The sequence below is a fragment of the Podarcis bocagei genome (genome assembly GCF_964188305.1).
Source record: "Podarcis bocagei genome assembly, chromosome: 16".
Taxonomy (NCBI): domain Eukaryota; kingdom Metazoa; phylum Chordata; class Lepidosauria; order Squamata; family Lacertidae; genus Podarcis; species Podarcis bocagei.
Genome location: NC_138142.1, coordinates 29,526,141 through 29,546,838, shown reverse-complemented (window position 1 = coordinate 29,546,838; position 20,698 = coordinate 29,526,141). Strand labels below are relative to the sequence as shown.

Sequence of the window (20,698 nt, the reverse complement as noted above, 5' to 3'; positions counted from 1 at the left end):
AAAGCTGTTCAGGGATACACTCTGCAACTTGACTTGACTCCACACTAGGCAGCCTCTGACTGAACTAGAATTCCTGTGGCAAGTTTGATTCTGTGTGTCTGTGGCTCAATTGGAACCAGGGTTTCCTCTCATACCTGATGCGTAATTAATGGAACAAAGTTTGGAAGATTGCCAGTTGCTACTGATGAAAATGGTTACTGTGCTTATTGTATTGTATACACCTGAGATTTGCGAAATGTCAGACTGTACTTTCTGCATCCTGTGGCCTTTGGGCCCCACTGTTTACAGTTTTCTCTATACCTGTATATATATGTGTGTGTCGGCCATGAGAGGCTTTTTCATGCATATGATGCCATAATAAATGTGTTAGCCTTTAAAGTGCCACAAGGCTCTTTATTTCATTTTGCATTGCTTTGCTTCAACAGAACAACAATGAACAAACCTATGGTCACGTAAAGCATGCTCAATAAACACACAAGACATAACCGGCTGTGTTCTTAGATAAATAAGGCATACTATTCATTGTACCAAATTATAAATTTCAACAGAAGTAACTCATAAAGTTCAACAAACGAACGAAGCAGAAGACCCAGTGGATCAGATCATTCTCTAGTCAGTTCATGCATAAGATCCATCCATGTAATGGTGTCTATTCCACCTGTCTGTTCATAAAGTCCAAACCATCCACATGAAAGGTTGTTACAGTTCCACAAAATCCTCTCACAAAGACAAGGATTTCCGGAATATTGGCCTTGTTTCGCTGTCCTGGGCTTCATCAAAAGTTAAAGCTCATATGTGATATTACAGGACAGCGGATCTTATGCCATAGTAGTAGCTGCAGTCAGCAGACAGCATTTTCGATTTGTACGGCTACTCCTCTGGAAACTGTGATAATAAATCTGTTAAGATGTCACTGGACTCTTGGCTCAATCCATGGCAGCAGCCCTTGGTGCTTTGGATAAAGGGCTGATCTAGACAGAAACATGGAAAGGTAGCTGATATGGAGGGCTGCCACCAAACTGGTGGACTGTTGTTTTGGTTGGAAATCACTGGGGAATACCAGTTAATCCTAAAGTCCCATGTGTGGGAAAAGGGGTGCGGGGCTTGACTCACTCTTTAGGAAAACCAGTCCCTAGCAGAGTTGAAAACACAGATCATTTGCAAAGCATAGGAAATATACGTTGTTAGAGCTTTAACGTTTTAACATTTGCAAAGCATAGGAAATATACGTTGTTAGAGCTTTAAATATGCCACTATTTTTAAAAATAATAATAATACTGTTTTTATTTATTTTCATGGTTCAGAAGATAAATTTTGAGAAAACAATTGTTACAACAGTAAGCAACAAGTAACTTGTCCTGATAAAATTATCATGCCATGTGTTAAAGTTTCACTTGATTACTCCAAGAGATCACGCCACATTTCCCCAAGAGTGCTGGGTGGATTCCTGCCACGGTCTGAACAATTTATGTATTCAATAAACATTTGTCATGTTATAAAATGTGCCAGTATTAAGCAATTAAAATTCTCCTCCACCCCTTTTGGAGTGAATAGACCATAAACGTTAGCAAGTTTAAATACTTTGCTCATGCATTCTCCAATGCTACAGCAGAAACAACACAGGTAACATCATCTTCAGCAGTACAAGCAGTCTCCTCCCACCCCTGCTTATGTGGGGGTTATGTTCCAAGGCACCGTGCGCATCAGTGAAATTGCATATAATTGAAACCTACAGCAGAAATCCTGTCTGCCAGGATACCTGATAATGGTCACTGGTTGCATTACCTGGGCAGTCTGGCCATTCTTTTTTGATGGCTAATACTTTAGTTCCTGAACTGAGGTCACAGGCTCACCCTATTCATACACAAATACACCCTTAAGGCAGGATTTGTAAGCAAAAGACAATGGGGAGCCTTTCCATTTCCTTCCTTCTTGCAGAGAAATATTTGAGGTCAATTTGGGAGAATCAAAATGGCTTCAGGATTGCTCTCCTGTACTATTTCAGACATGTGGTTTATATATTTATGCATATGGTTTGCCTTGTACATTTATGAACATTTAATTTATATATGAGACCTGTTCCTTGCAGTTGTGATCACTTTTGCAGAGCTGTGTAATTAATGCCCATCAGCGCCTCCCATCAAGCGCTGGAAATTATTGGTTGCGCTGTAAATTGAGGGCATGCACCACCCCACATGCACCACCCAGAAAGGATAAATTCATAACCTTTTCCTCTGAAGTAATAGGTTTTTTTATGAATGGAAAACCTTGCTTATGAATGAAACTCATGGCAAATGATATAGTAAACCCAAAAGTGAGCAGTGTTTGTCCCACAGCTCACCCCAGCAGCCACCTCTGAAGTCACACAGCCAGGAAACTAGGAAACCCCTCAACTAGCTGCGAATGTCTTACCAGTTGGAGAGGGTTGCTTGTCCACAGAAGAGGGAACTGTCATTTGCTTATCAAAGAGGGGAAATGTGGGCAAGAGCAAGAAGAATAGATCTGGGAGGGAGAAGGAGAGTGGGTGTTTAGATGCCTGGAGAGGGGAATAAAATGTGTCTGAATTTGAATGGCGGTTCAAGACAGGCAATTCACAAAGTATTGTGGTTGACAAGTTCCGAAACTATGTACTCATGTGTGCTCCAGTGTCACTAAACACCTCCTCTTTCTTTTTGATGTTTTCATTACATTTTGGGTGGTCTTTCTGACAGGGCTGGGCAGTTTCCTTTCATTTTAGCTGGCTGTGACTCTGTTTCCTTCCACTGACCAATAGCGGACATTGCAGGGTCTCCCTTGAGAGAGCCCCATTTTTCGTGACATGTGGATGTGTCAAAGGCAGAAGGGTTCACCATGCAGACTGATACATTCATTGGGGATTCATGACGCGACCTCAGCGGGAAGCATCCCAGACCAAGAGAAGGGTGGAAAAAGTCTTACCAAACACCCAGAGCAGCAAACAACACCCCCCCCCCGGATCTGCAAAGCCCCCATAAATAAAGCTTATCGTTGTGATGTTTTCTTTGATACCAGGAATGCAAATGACTTCAAGGGGAAAAGTTCATATTCCGGGCCTGACTCAGCTCATTCCTCTGCCTGTTACCACCATCTCGCCCAAGTTCGCTGGACGTAAATGTGCACCCCTCCCTTTTCACTAATACCTCCATTCTTAGGAGATGTGGGTCTAATGGAACCGACTAAGCCGTCTGAAACTCAGCAGGAGCTTAATCAGAAGCACAGAAAAACAAGCCCCTCTCCAGAGCCTTTTCGTCTTGCTCTGGCCTTTTCAGCCTCATTCTACCTTTCGTTCCTGCAGGCAGAGGGGGGAGAGGGAAAGGTGCCCTACTGGTTCCTTCGTAGGAACTGCACATAAGCGGCGGCGCATTTCTGGGTGACCTTGGAGCAGGCTCAAATATGAAATGCACACGCAGGAGGGCAGAGGTCCCCTCTGTTTGCCCATCAGCAGGAGGCATGGGAAGTGTCCTTCTTAACTGTTTCATTCCTTCAGTACAGCTCCAACCACTGCAAAGGAAATCAGCCGTGGAATCATTTTGACAGCCTCCACCGGGCCAGTTCTTGGAGGTTTCCATCTCTACGTTTTAGCAAGTCCATTTGGGATTTGCACCTCCAGATCACCAAGCAAACACCTAACGTTTGCAAGTATATATACCAGTATATATTTTCTCCTTCCTCTGCTGCCATTGCATCTACATCGGCCAACGTGCCTCGTCCGATTCAGCCGGGCCCGTCCTGCGTCTCTGGGCCGCGATGACTTTTGCCCAACTTTTGGATCAGGTTGGCGGCATGGGCCGTTTCCAGGTCCTCAACGTGCTGCTGCTTTGCTTCCCGATGGTCCTCATGGCAGCCCACAACCTCTTGCAGAATTTTACAGCAGCCGTCCCCGGGCACCGCTGCCGCACTGGCATTAACAGCACATGCGGCGGCAGCAACGTCACCGAAGGCGCAGACTGTCGGGATCCTCTGAGAGCCTTCATCCCGACAGACGGCAACCAGGTGCTGCAGAAGTGCCGTCGCTTCGTCACCACCCAGTGGCACTTCCTCGAGCCCAATTCCACGGAGCTGGAGAGAACAGAGGCAGAGTTGGAGCCTTGCCTTGACGGATGGACCTACGATGGCCAAGTCTTCACGTCGACCATTGTGACAGAGGTAGGAAGGCCTTAGGTGAGGATCAGCAATGCCTCACCACATTTTTTGGGATTGGGTTGGGACTGAAGTGGGATTCTGGATGACATGGCTGGATTTGTGTAGATCGGGGGGAACTTGCTGCTAGACTACAGTCCCTGGTCTGGGCATAGCTGTCAACTTACAGATTTGAAAATAAGGGACCAGCAGCCTCGAAAATAAGGGGTCAGCAGCCAAAATAAGGGATTTTCCGGGCACAGGTATATTCAACTTCTGAGCCACTCCGAGCCAAAGGCAGAAAGCCCAGCCAGCAGCCAAATGAAGCCTCATCAGTAAGGGACAGCAGCGGGACATGGCACTGGGATAAGGGACTGTCCCGCCAAATAAGGGACGCTTGACAGCTATGGGTCTGGGGTGATGGGAATCGGAGTCAGTGCAGATGTTAAGTGTGTGGGAGGACCTGGGAAACCAGGGTACAAATCCCCACACAGCTGGGTGACCATCAGCCAGTCACTCTCTCTTAGACTGGCCTACCTCCCAAGGTTGTTGTGTGGAGAAAGCAGGGGGGGGATACACATGTTTGGCCCCTTGAGCTCCTTGGTGGAAAGGCGGGATACAAATAATAATTAAATAATCTGGAGGGTCCCCAACAATGATGCAGATGACTTCCTGTAACAATTTTTTTCACAAATAAAGGGGGGGGGAGAGATAGGCCACATGTCCACATTCAATATGAAATATGACTATGCCCAAGACTGATTTTAAGGGAGCAATGTTGAGTAGCTAAATTGTGATTATCTATTTGCAAAAGTTTAGTGATTTAAATAATCCTCCCCCCTCCTGCAAACCCCCCCCACCCTCTCCTAATCCATCATTCACGAAAGCTCTCTGCGAAGAGTCTCCATATAAATATGGGGGGGTTGGGGGGCGTCTATTCTTAAGAAGTGGAGGACCAGCTTTGCAGAAGGAAAATCCTAGGTTCTGTATCTGGGGTCTCTTGCACAGTGGCGTAGCGTGGGTTGTCAGCACCCGGGGCAAGGCAAGTAATTTGCGCCCCCTAACCCATGGATTTGCGCCCCCTAACCCTAACCCCCAGATGTTGTGCCTGGTGCGGCCGGGCCCCCCTGCACCCCCCACGCTACGCCACTGCTCCTGCATTTGTCTAAATTCAGCAATTTCCTACTCAACACAATTGCCACAATACAGTGGTACCTTGGGTTAAGAATTTAATTCGTTCTGGAGGTCTGTTCTTAACCTGAAACTGTTTTTAACCTGAAGCACCACTTTAGCTAATGGGGCCTCCCACTGCCGCCGCGCCGCCGCCACGCAATTTCAGTTCTCATCCTGAAGCAAAGTTCTTAACCTGAGGTTCTATTTCTGGGTTAGCGGAAGCATCTGTAACCTGAAGTGTCTGTAACCTGAGGTACCACTGTTCTTGCCAACGGGATTTAAGGATTAAAGTTTTTGCAGTAAAAACTGCCTCGGCCACCTATGGTTCTAGGAATGCCTTTTGGAGCTGCGGAGCTTGAGCACACACCATCTTCTGTGCGAGATGGAAAGTTGGAAAAGGAAATGGAGCTTTATAGATACATACAGTGGCGTAGCGTGGGTTGTCAGCACCCGGGGCAAGGCAAGTAATTTGTGCCCCCTAACCCATGGATTTGCGCCCCCTAACCCTAACCCCCAGATGTTGCGCCCGGTGCGGCCGGCCCCCCCTGCACCCCCACGCTACGCCACTGGATACATATCCCAAAGTCAACTTTTCTGCTTCGCGTTTCGGAAAAGCCAGGTGATGGTGATGCTTTTGTGTTAACCGCCTCCCCCCTCCCTCCCGCAGTGGGACCTGGTGTGTGACTTTCGGACGCTGCAGCAGATGGCCCAGTCAATCTACATGGCGGGGGTGCTAGTGGGTGCGGTCGCATTCGGCGGCCTCTCAGACAAGTAAGGCTTTTCACGCTTTGAAAGCACGTCGCGAATGCACGTCAGAGCGGTTGGTTCTAGCTGGGCCAAGGAATCCTTTGTTGTTGTTGTTTTAAAAAAAATACATTCATACTAGATTAATAAGTAGAAGCAAAATGTCAAATGGCAGGTTGTGGGGACAGGGGCGCCATCAAAGGAGGGACTGGGGGGCCAGGGCACCCCCCATATTTTCAAGGAAATTCCATGGCAATCCTCAAAAGGATGAGCCAGGATGAAGAGTCTTTGCCTTGGAGCATCCCTTTCATGAAGGTAATGTGGCTGTTCAGGGTGGGGGGGGCATGATGGGCCAAGTCGGCCTGGCCGGGTTGGGAGGGCAGCACATGTGTGATGTCATGCCACGCCCACGCCCCCATGTTGGGGTCAACTCGGTGTGTGTGTGCAGGGAAGAGGACCACTTTTTTCCTAGCCAGAAACTTACTTTCCCCCAGTCCCAGAGTCTTATCCGGATTACAGTGGTACCTTGGGTTAAGAACTTAATTCGTTCTGGAGGTCCGTTCTTAACCTGAAACTGTTCTTAACCTGAGGTACCACTTTAGCTAATGGGGCCTCCTGCTGCCGCCAGAGCACAATTTCTGTTCTCATCCTGAAGCAAAGTTCTTAACCTGAGGTACTATTTCTGGGTTAGCGGAGTCTGTAACCTGAAGCGTCTGTAACCTGAAACGTCTGTAACCCGAGGTACCACTGTACACTGTGGGCTCAGGGCCGGTGGAAGTATCTGACTCTGGGCTCATCTACATTTTCATTTGCCCCGTAATTTCTTCAATTAGTCCCATGATCCTCAAAGGTTTTAGTTTTATCCTGCCACTTTCCTTGGGGAAACCCAAGGCGATGGGTGGCAGCGACGTGTAAGGGGTGGCAGGCGGCAAGATGCAGGGGGAGGTCATGTCCTGATTTGCCCTCCCAGGATGCTGGCAGCTACGGTGTGTTCTCTTTCCATTCTCCAGCCATTACGCCTTGGTGCTTCTAGAGTAGCTCTTGGGTGGGAAGCCCCAGGCCCGGGGGACAAATTCTGCCCTCCATTTCTCTCTTTCTGGCCCTCAGGAGCCTCCCCAGGCCACCCCAGCCAGACCATCCTTGAGTGTTTATGCCTGGCTGGAATGCACCCTCAAACTCTGATACCGCCTCTTGCTTGTCTGGGTTGAGGAGAGAGAGGCGTGTGCAGAAACTGGCCCGCCGTACAAATATAATATTTACATTCCTTGCTCCTCCCACTTTTGCCTCTGGTCCTGCCCACCACAGGCATGTGGCCCCTGGTAGGTTGCGCAGAAGGAAATGTGGCCCTCAGGCTGTAAAAGCTCCCCCACTCCTTTTCCAGATCATTCTTCCATTCCCGCCGCTTCCAGATTTCACCCACACAGAGACCACCACCCTGTCTATAACAAGACTCGTTCCTCCCTGGTTTAGGTTTGGCCGGAAAGCTTTGTTGATCTGGTCCTGTCTCCAAATGGCTGTTTCGGGGTCCTGCGCCGCTTTCGCCCCCAGCTTCACAGCTTACTGCATCTTCCGCTTCCTGTCAGGAATGGCTCTCTCAGGCATTGGGCTGAACTGCGTGTCGCTGTGTAAGTAAGTTTCCTCTGGTGACTGGTTCCAAGGCTTAAAACATTAGCCAAGCACGCTGCAAATCTTCCCTGAGGCCTCTGTGCATGTGCAAAGGGCACTGTTCTCCCATTAATCACAGGCAGTCATAGCCACCAAAGACAACCAGTTACAGATGAGAGAGAGTTTGATTCTTGGAATCTCTTTTTTCAGTTGTTGTTTTTCTGAGAATATGAGAAACTTGCAAACTGATGTGGAAACAAGGAGGACTAAGATTGGTAAAATGAGAACCCGAGAGAAACGCCAATCATCATTGACAGATACACTCATCCCTCATTACCAATGGGGTAGAATGAGTGATGACTACTTCCCAGCCTTGTGATCTGGGTTCAGGTCTGATTTGTGCACACACACCCCGAGGCACTATGTTGTGTTGTAGTGAGTGTTGCACAGAATAAGGGATATCTGGGTTTAAATCTCCACTCATTTAGAGCATACGATATCGGACTAACAAAACCTGTTCTTCATTATTTACATGTGTGAATTCAAATCATGGGATTAAACTGCCAAAATATTTAGAAGTGATAAATCTACCTAAATATAGCAGTGCCTTACCGTTAGCTAGGTTTGTGTTTTAAATTCTCCACTGCTGCAAATAAGGTTTTCGGGTGTTCCTTTTGATGTACATTTATGTCCCAGAGGAACTGGAGAAGTTCAATCTGTCCCATATGTTTTATACGGTGTTTTTTTATATAGAAAGGGGAGGGAGGTACTCACCACGAAATTGTTACAGTAAGTACCACACTTTTAACATGGGGAGGGGGGCAGAAGGTGCCAGTACTGTGTAACCTTGAGTACTTCCAGGAAGAAAGTACTGATTTAAAATTTTCTGTTTGATGCAGAGTTTAGGTCAAAGTTCTTGTTAGAAACCCCAGAATCAGTTAGGTGGGTGTTCACTCCTTTGAACATTGCTAGACGGCAACATGGGGTTTTCCTCTTCCAGCGGTAGAGTGGACCCCAATGCATTCCCGGGCCACCATCAGCATGGTGACTGGATACAGCTACAGCGTCGGGCAGTTCATCCTCGCAGGCATAGCTTATGCCATCCGCGACTGGCGCTGGCTCCAGCTGGCCGTCTCCTTCCCTTACTTCGCCTTCTTCCTGTACGGCTGGTAGGTGGCGCTGTGGCCCTGCTCTCTTGTCTGCTGTGAGTGGCAGTGGTGGGAGTTCCTGGCCCAAAACGTTGACATTAATTGTGTGGGGAGGCTGGGAACTGGTGGGTGAAGGCGAGGAAAGCTGAGGTTGTGGGAAAGGAGCTGGGGAGGAAGGAGGGAGCTGCGAAGGAGGACACCGGTCATTTGAGGAATGGGAGGAGTGTCACAAGGAAGCTTCTGGAAGGGCAGACTAGACAAGCAAGGAGGAGAAAAAGGGATGTCTCTTCTTCTCTCTCACAATCCCCATTTAAGGATGCCACATTAAAGATAAAGATATAGGGCTTATCCACGCTTTCCAGGAACAACCCATGCTTTAAAGCTCTGTGTCCAGGCACCCTCTTTATTTCTCTCTAAAGCTTCTCCCACACACAAAAAAACTCTTTAAAGCTGAATCGGACCAAAGAGCAATCTGCAGAAAACCTGGACTGCCATTTGCTCCCATTCAGCTTTAAAGAGCAGGTCCTGTGTTTGCATCATTGACAAACAGCAGTTCAACAATAAAAGCTTCCCCAGCACATTATCAGAGGGAAGCTTCAACTGTTGGTTTCCTGCCTTTCCTACAGCCAAGCGTGCTGACTCGGGAGGGTGATTGACGCAGCTGACATCGCGTGTGATGCCGTGATGTCACGAGTCGCATCCGGGCATCATGCACGATGTTGTGATACTGCACGTGACGCCCAGACATCGGACATGACACCAAGACACAACGCCATCGTGCACAATGTCTGGGTGTCTGGGCGGCTCCAGTGCCATGAGCCGGGGGCTGCTCCCCCACCATGGAGGGGGGAGGGGGGAGCCGCCATATCCCGGACAAACATTGTGGGAACTCTGCCCCCCGCTAACAAATATTGGGGTGGGGGTTCAAAGGGGTTCAGCCTCTAGGAGTCAGCACCCCTGCTTACAGCCATTGGAGGCAGAGAAGTATAAGCCCTAAGAGGGGGGGAAAGCTAGCTGAACCTAGGGAGGGGCTTGTTGGAGAAGGAGATGTTGTGGTGCAGGGCAGAGCTGTTAAACAAGTACCCAAGGGCTCCTTCTGTAGAGCAGGATGGGCATTACCTAGGGGTTGTATATACCTGCTTTCACCTCACCGTGTCCCTGTTCCCCCACCTTGCTGCCTCTCTGTTTTTCTCTTGCCCAGGTGGTTTACAGAGTCTGCCCGGTGGTATGCCACAGCTGGCAAACTGGACCAGGCACTCAAGGAGCTGCAAAAAGTGGCACGGATAAATGGGCAGAAGGAGCAAGGGCAGAAGCTGAGCCTCGAGGTAGCGAGAGAAAGAAACGTTCCTTACTTTTCTTCCTGGTTTACGCTTCTAAGCCTTTAGCATCTGCACAACAGGTAGTGATTCAGAAGTGCCAGCTCCCCCCAAAAAAACATACACACACAAAAATGCACCTCTCTGCTGTTAAAAAAAACCAAAAAACAGCACCATTTGAATATCTGCCTGCCAAACATCTACAGGGAACAGGAGCCTGCCTGGGAGTGCAGGTGGGGAATGGTAGCAACCTTAGGAAGAAGACGAGGTGGACCAGCCATCCAAGAAATGGCTGTGCGTATTTTGCGACAGTCTTGATTCCGCAGTCAGGATACACTAATTCTGCAATCGGGGTGCAAGTTGTGGATTCGCCTGTTTGGCCTCCAACCTCACTAGCCTGCTGATCTGTAAGGTTTCCAATGGGGCTTTCCCCCTACCTCTACCGAAAAAGGTTGAGGATTGAATGTGGAACCTTCTTTATCCAAAGCACGCACTTGAACCTGGAACTATGGTCCTTCCCCTTAAACATTAAGTAAGTTTCCAGGCGTCTCGTCATTCCATCCCTAAATGTGCGGAATTTGGCCGGAGACCACAGCAGGCGGCGGGCAACCCCTTGCTTGCCTTTTTCTTGCAGGTCTTGAAAGCCAGCCTACAGAAAGAGGCACCCTCCGCCAAGTCCAACTTCACGGCAGCTGACTTGGTGCGATCGCCTGTTGTGCGACGGGTAACGTGCTGCCTTTGCTTCGTCTGGTAAGTTTGAGGTGGAAGCAGCTGGTGGGGAAGGCAAGAGAGGGAATGAAAGAAGCGGAAGAAGAAAAGCCAGATCGCTTTAAAGATCGTTTTCTTGGCTCAGTATTGGGGGGGGGGGGAATTGCTCAGTTGGTTAGAGCAGGGGTGTAGTGTGGGGGGCTGGGGGGCTGTGCTTTTTTGAGAGGGGGCATGACCAGCCCCCCCCAGGCTCCTTCTTGGACTAACCTACCTCACAGGGTTGTTGTGAGGGACTAAATGAGGGCAGAAGCCACAGGTGACACCTTGAGCTCTGTGGAGAAAATGTTGGGATATACAGTGGTACCTTGGTTTTCAAATGTAATCCCTTCCAGAAGACCGTTCAGCTTCCGAAACATTCAAAAACTGAGGCGCAAAGGGAGAATTCCAATTTCAATGGAGAAAATTGAAAAACATGCAGCGGAAGCCATTTGACTTCCGAGGTGCATTAAAAAACGGAAGGATTTACTTCTGGGTTTTTGGCGTTTGAAAACCGAAACGTTCGGCTTCTGAGACACTCAAAACTGGAGGTACCACTGTAAATGGAACGATAGGTGGTTGGTTGTAAGTCCCTTTGGGTTGGAGGCGACTAACAAATTTAATAAATAATGGTGCATAAAGAATAATGATGGAAAACAGAGTCCAAAAACATCTGGAGGGTCAAAGGTTGAAGAGCATTGAGCTAACTCAGTATCTACGCTGACAGGAAGTGGATTCACCTGGTTTCTGACGGGGATGTCCCTCCGTTCTACCTGGAAACGCTGGAGACTGAACCTGGGACTTCCTTTACGCAGAGCAAATGTTCTGCCCCTGAGCCACAACCCTCAGCTTATTTGTGTGTTTTCGCTGTATCCGCCACCAGGTTCTCCACCAGCTTCGCCTACTATGGGTTGGCTATGGACCTGCAGAACTTTGGGGTCAGCGTCTACCTCATCCAGGTGATCTTTGGGGCTGTCGATATCCCAGCGAAACTCATTGCCTTTGTTGTGATTTGCTACTTTGGCCGCAGGATCACCCAGGCATTGACTCTCATCCTAGCAGGCCTGTCCATTGCCGGAAACATCTTTGTCCCCCAAGGTGAGACTCCAGATAAACCGCAGTTTAGGGGCTCCTCCAGACCATTGAGCGTTCGTTCTGATTTGCTTGCACAAAGCTTATGCGGAAGTTGGATTTATTGAGCACTTGCTCCAATTCGTTTCCTGGGAGGTTATACATTGACAACAAATGTTCATCTTGATTTGTTTGCAAGGTGTTCATGTATCTTCCTGTTAGTCACTATTCCACCCCATACTTTTCAATGTACGGTACGTCCCCATCACTTTCCAAACTGCAAACAGTTTGTTTCTTATTTATTTGCTTTATGCATTAAATTTATATCCCATGGCTCTTCCTCCAAGAAAATCCCAGGGCATCTTATTTTTTCAAGTGGGTAATAATAACAACAACAACAACAACAACAACAACAACAACAACAACAACAACAACAACAACAACAATAATAATAATATTTTATTATTTGTACCCCACCCATCTGACTGGGCTGACCCAGCCACTCTGGGCAGCTTCCAACATATATAAAGACATAAGTATGCTGCACCAGGGATACAGAATGATTTCATCCACTTTATTTATTTATCCACCTATTGATTTATTCAACGTCCACTCTGCCCTTCTTCTTTCTAAAGGAGTCCAGGGTGGCAAACCACCAAGCAGCAAAACAATACAATTCAAAATAAAACAAAACATGCTTCTGCAAACCTATGTTTCCTGGTATGTGCTAGAGTTCCTCCCACAAAATAGAGAACAGTCTGTTTTTCTACTGCTTGAGGTGTTTGGGTGCCCTCCAAAGACCTCTTGGGAACTGTAGTCTGGTGAGGGTGCTGAAAGCAGATTCCTAGGGTTATAGGCTCCCAACAGGGTTTCCTGTGGAGGAGGAAAGGCTGTTTGTTTTCAGTGTGAAATGGGATTAAGTCCTAGAACTGTGTGGCATAAGACCTTGTGACTGAGACTACAGGTTCATGCTTCTGGCTCAAAAGCACGTGGAAGAATAGGTGAAAGAGCCCCTGAGCATATGCGGGGTGCATTTTTCTTACTAACAGCTTCCTTCCTCCAGGCAAATTTTAATTCATTAATTCATTTGCTTATTTTACATTTGTGCATAATACCCAACAGCTAAAGTTTTCTGAGTGATTTACAGGTAAAAGTTGAAAACCATAAAACAGAAAACAAGAAGGTGAGGGAGGAACTTTTTGTTGAAATCACAGCATAGTGGGAAAGGATTAAACCACAGCGCCAGCCCTGATCAGCTCCCAGCCCCATCCCAACAGCTGTTATTTTAAAACCACAAACAGACATTTTAAATGCAATTTCTTATTTAACATAATGCATCGTTTCACTCAAGGAAAGTGCCTTGACTTCACTCTTGCTGGTGATGGGAGCATCAACATTCACAGTGTCAATGCCAGTGTTCACCAAAGGTTGCCGAAAACTTATATAATAAGGCTTAAAATGTGGCTGTTGCCTGCCACCTTCAGGCTGCCACCCTTTTTATTGGCTGAGCTGCAGGTGAGACACAGAATGTTCACAAATGCTCTAATAGTTCTGAGACGAAGACTGCTGGTGACACAACACTGACAAACTGAGAAAGGTCATTTGGCTGGTGACAGAGGGAGAAAACCTTATCTTAAGACTGAGGTGGTGGGGGCAGGAAATGTATGCCAAATGCAAAGTGGAACAGGAAGTCAAATAATGGCAAGAAACCAAAGGTCAAAACGGTAACAGAATTTGTTGGGGGGCTGAAGGGCTCTGAACAATAGTTGTTTGCAAAATCATTTGAGTTGATCTTCTCCCCAGATATGCAGATCCTGCGCACTGTCTTTGCTGTCTTTGGGAAAGGGTGCTTGGCAGCCTCTTTCAACTGTGTCTTCTTATACACAGGAGAGCTTTACCCCACGGTGATCAGGTACCTCAGACTTAGTGGAAGCTCTTAACTGTGGGCCATTTTATATGGGCGGTTATCCTGGAATACCATCAGAACCGTCTTGCGTACCCGGAAATAAATGCTGTTTTTGGCGCAAGATATCAGCCCGAAGTCATGTGAGGCACCCAAAATGGCCGCCGCACTCTTCTGGGATGTGGGGAAATGAGATGTCCCAGCTTTTCCAGGGCAGTTGATGGGTATACAGTGCTGCCCACTGCTATTCCTTTTAATTTCTAAAGTGGCCTCTGTGGCCTGAGCACACACAGCTGCGTAAGCCCCCTAGACCCAAGCTATTTAAGGCAGGCCCATCTTTTAAAACAGGCAGGTGGAGCCATCCTTCAAGTAACCTGGCTGCTGTGGAGGCTGGCCCATTTGGGTGAATGGGGCGCTGCCCCACCAGTCTCAGTCTGCCATACGCCAGCCGCCTTCCACCAGTCTTCATATTCCCAGCCACCCCAGGGATTGGCACTGCCTGGCAGCTTCCTCCTCCTCCTCAATCTCAGTGTTGCTCCATGTAGAACTCAGCAGGGAGGAAGAGGAGAGCAAAACCAGAATGAGTCGTCTCTGCCTGTCGTAGGCTCTGGCTCCCCCTAGTGTTGGGCTCCCTGCCTTTTGCCCTACCAGTCCCAATGAGCACCAGGCACCAATCTATTTAGGCCAGCAATAGGGAACCTGTGGCCCTACAGGCATTGCTAGACTGCAGCTCCCATCATCCTGGGTCACTGGCCATGCTGGCTGGGTCTGATGGGAGTTGAAGTCTGGGGTCATCTGTTGGGGCAGCAGAGGTTTCCCAGGCTTAAGGCTTTTCCCCTTTGTCAACTTTCTGTCCATTGCATGGCAGGCAGACCGGGATGGGGTTTGGGAACACCATGGCTCGTGTCGGCGGGATCGTGGCTCCCTTGGTGAGGATGACTGGCGAGTATTCCCCATCTCTCCCCCTTCTGATCTATGGGGCAGCTCCCATCATCTCTGGCATTGCCGCCTGCTTCCTTCCAGAGACCCTGAACATGCCACTACCTGATACCATCGAAGATGTAGAGAACCAGTAAGTAGATCTGCCTTTTCCCCTCCTCATTCCTTAACCACATTTGTTTGCTTATCAGCACCAACCCTTGGTACCTGGCATTGTTTGGGAATTCTGAGAGACCAAAAAAAACCCCACAACAGTGCAGTTTTAAAATCAGTGGCTAAAATTGGCAGAGTTTCGAAAGGTTCAGTTTGCCTCAGCTCAGAAAGGGTATTGGAGAGTTGGAAAAGGTTCAGAAAAGTGATGGGAATTGGTAAGGGGACATATTCATTCTATATAATCAACAAAGAAAAAATGGCTGGGAGCCTGTCTTCCAAAGTGCAGGGCTTGCACACAGACAGCCCCAGGAGTTGAGTTTGAATTCTTATCCTCTGGGGGGCATCTGGCTGGTCACTGTGAGAACAGGTTGCTGGAGTAGATGAATCCTTGGCCTAATGCAAAAGGTTCTTCTTAGGCTCTTAATCCATGTATCCAAACATAGACAGAAACCTGGTCATTGCTCATGATAATCTTAAGGTGTTCAGATATGTAGCCAACATAAAGTAGATGTATTCATCGCATGTATCCAAGAGCTTTTATCCAAGGACCTCAAGTTGGCATAACTGGTCCCCCACAATTTTATTCACACAACAACCCTATCAGGTAGGCTAGGCTAAGAGTGATTGGCACAAGGTCACCCAATGAGCTTCATGGCCCTGGTCTCCCAGGTCTTAGTTGGACACTCTAACCACTGCACCACACTGCCTTCCTTCCATTTAGTAAGCCACCAGTGGCGGAGAAGTGACTTGCATCAAGGAAAACACAACATTCCAGCATTTTACCTAAAATAGTCAAAGGACACATGAAGGTACTTATGCTAGCAATGCTTATAGAGCTATTATAATACAAACAGAAGAGATTGTGCCTTTTCATGTCATGATTCATACACAGGAATTGTCATCATTTCGGCTACCCCCTCTCTTAATTCAAAACATGGAATGGGCATCATTTGGCTTGTCAATGTATGCCAATCGTAACCGCATAAATTATCTGCCTATATCATGCAGATTACCCACAAAGTGTGCAGATAATCAACTTACACAGATGAAACTGGCTTATGACGCAAAGAAGCTGAATTTGCTGTTGCCATTGTCACATGGTAGACATGATATTAAACTCCCACAAAAAGGCCCAGGGATAGGTTCCCACAGTTTAGGGACCAAGAGCTGCTGCCCTTAGCACCAGATTTGGCAATCAGATAAATCGGGTTTGTTTGCTCTAAAACATCTTTTTACCATGCAGTTTTGCATGTTATTTCCATTAAGATACAAATTTATATGCATGCTGTACAGAAGTACTGGTATATGCATTTTGGTACGCATTGCTTAGCAGAGGAACAGCATTGCAAAATTCAGAGAAGCGTGCATTTCGAAAGATGGCTGTGGGTTGATTTGCATCTTGTTTTTCGAAAGGTAAATTCCCCTTTAAGTGCAAACGGAATCGAATTTCTGCCCAACGCTACGGGGAGGTCATCTAATCCAACCCCACCGTGACTCTTATCTTCTGTTTAAAATTGCTTTGAGCAATTTGGCGTGAAGGTAAAGTCTGCATTCAGGCCCTGGATTACCTCCGTTAATTTGCAGAGACAAATGATTAACTCAAGGTGCCTAAAAACGAAATAACCTTGGACCCCACGGAAATTTCCTCCTGCAAATTTGGGGGAATGGCTGCATATTCCTGAGAGAGAAGTGATACTTGCTTTTTCTTTGCTGATCAGCATCTTGACATTTGAATCCAAGAGTGCGGCAGAGCAGTCGCCAGCTCCTCCGCTAGCTGAAAGACTAGCTTGTGAGGAGAAGCAGTCCAGTTGCCGGCTGCACATACCCCTTAATCAAAAAAATACCCCAGATCAGTACAGAACTCAAGGAAAGCTTTTCCTTTTCTTTTTTATTAATTTATTTAACATAATTATTACAAAATCTTGCAAATACATACATACATACATACATACATACATACATACATACATACATATTTCAGAGAAGCACACATATATAAAAAAAGAACAAAAGAAGAGAGAAGAAAAAATAGAGAGAGAAAAGAAGAAAAGTTGGAAGAATTTCTTCCAAATTTATTCTACAAATATCTCAATATGAAAATATTAATAAAATTTCATTGACTGATTTGTGTGAGATTGTATGGGAATAATATGGAATAACAGATACAATCTGCCTTAAAATGTATATAGGAAGTGCAGTGTAAGCGATGGAAGTCAATCAAGGAAAGCTTTTCAACACATCACCTGGCACGTTCATGGAAATCACATGGGGGGGGAGTGCTGCTGTACTGCTTGGAGGCTTTCCACGGGGGCATCGGAGTGACCACTGTGAGACTAATGGGCCTTTGGCCTGATACTGCAGGAATCTTCTTACATTCTTATGGCAGAACAACCTCCCTTGAGCAAACAGCAACTCCAGCTGAAGTCAGCTTGGATTACACGGACAAGAGGGTCCTGTGTGCCTCTTAAAACATCCCCTGCCTTCCGAAATACTTTCTTTTAAAAACGGAAACGCAAGCCTGAAGTTCAGAGGCCTTTAGTATCAAATCCAGTAGGACTATGTGGGGAAACGAAGGTTAAACCAGCTAAGGCACACCTGCTCTAAAGACCTATCCGGGCCTTCTAATCCAGGGGGAGGGCCAGGGGGGTCGTAGCCCCAGGCGCATGGTTTTGAAGGGGTACGAGGCAGGCGCCCCCATGCAGGGATCCCCACCCTGCCTGCCGCCAGAGGACTCGGGATCCTGGAGCCTAGCCTTCCCGCCGTGTCCCAAGTCTCCTTGCCAAGGGCCAGCCGGCCAGGCTCCCCTCTGCAGAGGCAGACAGACAACAACAACAAAACAACAACAACAACAACAACAACAACAACAACAACAATTTATTTATACCCCGCCCATCTGGCTGGGTTTCCCCAGCCACTCTGGGCGGCTTCCAACTGAATATTAAAAATAATAGTGTGTCAGACATTAAAAACTTCCCTAAACAGGACCGCCTTCAGTTGTGGTACAGGTGGTACAGCTAAGCCCCATGAACCTTCGGTGTCCTGAGCAGCAACAGTGCAACATTAGCTGGCTTGGCGAGTTTTCTTCACCCTCCATCCCCAGCCCCTCATTTTCTTATTGAGCTGAGCTGGGGAGGAGTCAGTTTGTAAGAATACCTGGACCTAAGCAGAAGGATTTGCAGGAACCCATAATATTCCCCCAAACGTCTCTCTCTCTCTCCCCACCCCCATCCAGCTTCATTATTTGTCTTCTTCTAGGAACTTGGAGCAGCAGAAAGGCGACGAGGGCTGCAAAGGAACCCCTTCCCATCAGGACGACATTTTCCTGGACATGAGAATGTTTAAAGATCCCAGGCCGCTTGAAAACACAGGAAAAGGAGATGGGGCAGCCGCCGACCCAGCCAAAAGTAGCTGAGCCTCAAAGGTGTGGCCCCAGGCGCAGCAGGGCCTCCACTGCCTGCAATGTACCACCTTCAACAATAAAAAAACCCCTAAGTGCCTTCTTCCACCAGCATAGCAAAGTCGAGACATTCTGTTAATCGTAATAGGCTAGGACACCATTCTAGCCTGGCTGACATGTCCAAGTGTGAAAAACTCACAGCTGGAGACCTGCAAAAAAATGGGGGGGGGCAATCCTCATCTCCTTAAAGGGCTTCTTGTGTTTGAGGATCTGACCAGCCAAGCCCTCCACCCTGCAAGGACACTTTAAGGTGGAAGGGGCTTAGGCTAGTCTCTGCTGCAGGGACCCACCAAATCTCGTTTTTCCAGTTTTCCAGTTCAGTTCCTAGCATGTCTACAACATTTTGGTGTTTTTTAAAAAATCCTCCTGAAAATTCAACAGCATTTTTTTTGTGTGTGCACTCCTAAATAAAGATGGAAAGAGCTGTCAATCTTGGTTCTACATATGCTTTTTTTAAACCATTGTTTACTTGGAAAACTGCAAGGCAAATTTCGTATGAGGGTGAATTTTAACAGAAAGCTGTGCTTTGGTTCACGCATGGGTTTCGGACAGTGCAGATTTGATAGATTCAGCTTCAGATGAGAACTGAATCTAATTTCTCCCCAATCCTAATGCAATATCCCCTAATAGAACACACTGTTGATGTTATACCAGGGACACAAATACATGCATTTTAAGGCATGATTTTCCTAGTTATATGCATTTTGGGGGAGGGGTGGTACCCTGTGCTTTGGGTTGCATATTGTTTCAGAATGTACAGATGAGGTTGGTTCAAATTAAGATGCAAGTGGAGGTTGCAGGTGCCATCAGATCAACATTTTCAAAGCAATGAGCTCTCCCTACTTGGGCAGAGGAAGCCAGCAGGAGAGGAGGAGGAAGGGAAAGAGGGGAGCAAATAAGGCCAGAGGGAAAAAACCCGCCATGGCCAGATCCAGTGGGCCGTTCACCATCCCTGCCTTATCATGTGGGTTTTCTTGGGAGGTGAGGCTCAGCAAAACAACAGGACTTGTTTGGAAGCCATCAAAGAAATGCAACAGCACACAGAGCGCCAACTCTCAATTATTGTCAGGTTAGGATGGAATAGTGTCCAGTTTTTACTTTGGGGTCAAACAAGGACTTTCAGCAGGGTGCTCATTTCTGCCAGGAAATACTTGAACTATACAAACATATTCACAGTCTTGTGGAGGGCCATTGGTTCCCCATGCCTGCTCCCAGTGGCAGCTGGTGCCCATTGGGTGGAGCAGAAAGCAGGGAGGGCAAAGTAGGCGGAGCCAGAGTCAATGACAGCTGGAGCCACAGCCAATGGCAGGCAGAGCTAAGGAGCTCTTGTTTCTGCCCCATTAGGGACAGAGGAAGAATTCAATTCAGTATGCATTCAAAGCCAAATCTATCCAACTTGCCCTTTCTGAAACGATGTGTGAACAGAAACAGAGCTATCCTTCAAAATTCACACTTTTCCCAATTTCGGGTTACAGTTTTCCAACCATTTTTTAAAATGCACATTTTAAGGGAAAGCATGCATTAAAAAAATTGTAAAAAAGACACAAAAATGCATTGCATTAGGGGAAATTGCTTGCAAAAATGTGTACGTTCACCAAAACTGCATATGAAAATGTGTTTATTAGGAGAAATTCGTACTAAAAATGCTGGTGAATTTTCACGGGGAATTTTCTTTAATCAATAAATTTCAAATTGTTGCAAAATGTGGGGAACTGGATTTAAGAATGAGAAACTGGGAGAACTGGAATCCTTCCATCCCTCGTCCCCATCCTCCTCCTCTGCCTGCCTTCTGAGCTCTGCAAGACGGCTGCCCCTTTGGCTGCTTGTAAGTAAAAAAGGCAGGCAGGTGGGGGCTGGCAGAGGGCAGACTCAGAGCAGTGCCCCATTTGCCCCAATGGACCAGCCTCCAGTGCCAGCTCCAACTGAAGCACCTCACCCTTTCAAGGCCCCCTTACGGGCATACTGCTTAGATAGGGTACACCTGGAATTTCCCAGACATGCCCGTAATACTGCAGTCAGAAGCAGCATCCAGGTAGAATTCGGCAAGAAAATGTCCTGGAAAATCAGGAGATATGGCAGCCCATATTGGCAGTGTCATTTTTGCCAATTTCCCATAAAATATCTCAAAAAGCACACGCCATCTTTCCACCCCACCACTACTCTCACCCTACTGTGGCCTCAGCTTCCTCATGGGGCTTCTCTTGCCCATAATGCAGCTATTGGCTCTGCTGAGGTTTGGTGGGCCATGGAGGCAGCTCCCAGTTCCAGCCTAACAATCGCCTCCTCCGTTTCTCCGGACACATTTGGC

General features: G+C 47.3%; 1 protein-coding gene across 1 annotated transcript in view; it reads left to right on the top strand.

The window, feature by feature from the left end:
- Positions 1 to 18,744, top strand: part of LOC308575578 (uncharacterized protein) — a gene marked incomplete at its 5' end in the record, with an annotated part of 30,954 nt that extends 12,210 nt beyond the window's left edge. Inside the window, 10 exons of the mRNA XM_081174330.1 lie at positions 3,671 to 4,164; positions 5,978 to 6,081; positions 7,525 to 7,679; positions 8,660 to 8,828; positions 10,009 to 10,132; positions 10,758 to 10,873; positions 11,751 to 11,965; positions 13,742 to 13,850; positions 14,710 to 14,913; positions 18,189 to 18,744. Coding sequence (XP_081030456.1) covers positions 3,671 to 4,164; positions 5,978 to 6,081; positions 7,525 to 7,679; positions 8,660 to 8,828; positions 10,009 to 10,132; positions 10,758 to 10,873; positions 11,751 to 11,965; positions 13,742 to 13,850; positions 14,710 to 14,913; positions 18,189 to 18,345 — 1,847 coding nt within the window. The 3' untranslated portion in view covers positions 18,346 to 18,744. The remainder of the gene's footprint in view (positions 1 to 3,670; positions 4,165 to 5,977; positions 6,082 to 7,524; positions 7,680 to 8,659; positions 8,829 to 10,008; positions 10,133 to 10,757; positions 10,874 to 11,750; positions 11,966 to 13,741; positions 13,851 to 14,709; positions 14,914 to 18,188) is intronic.
- Between the last annotated feature and the right edge of the window lie 1,954 nt (positions 18,745 to 20,698).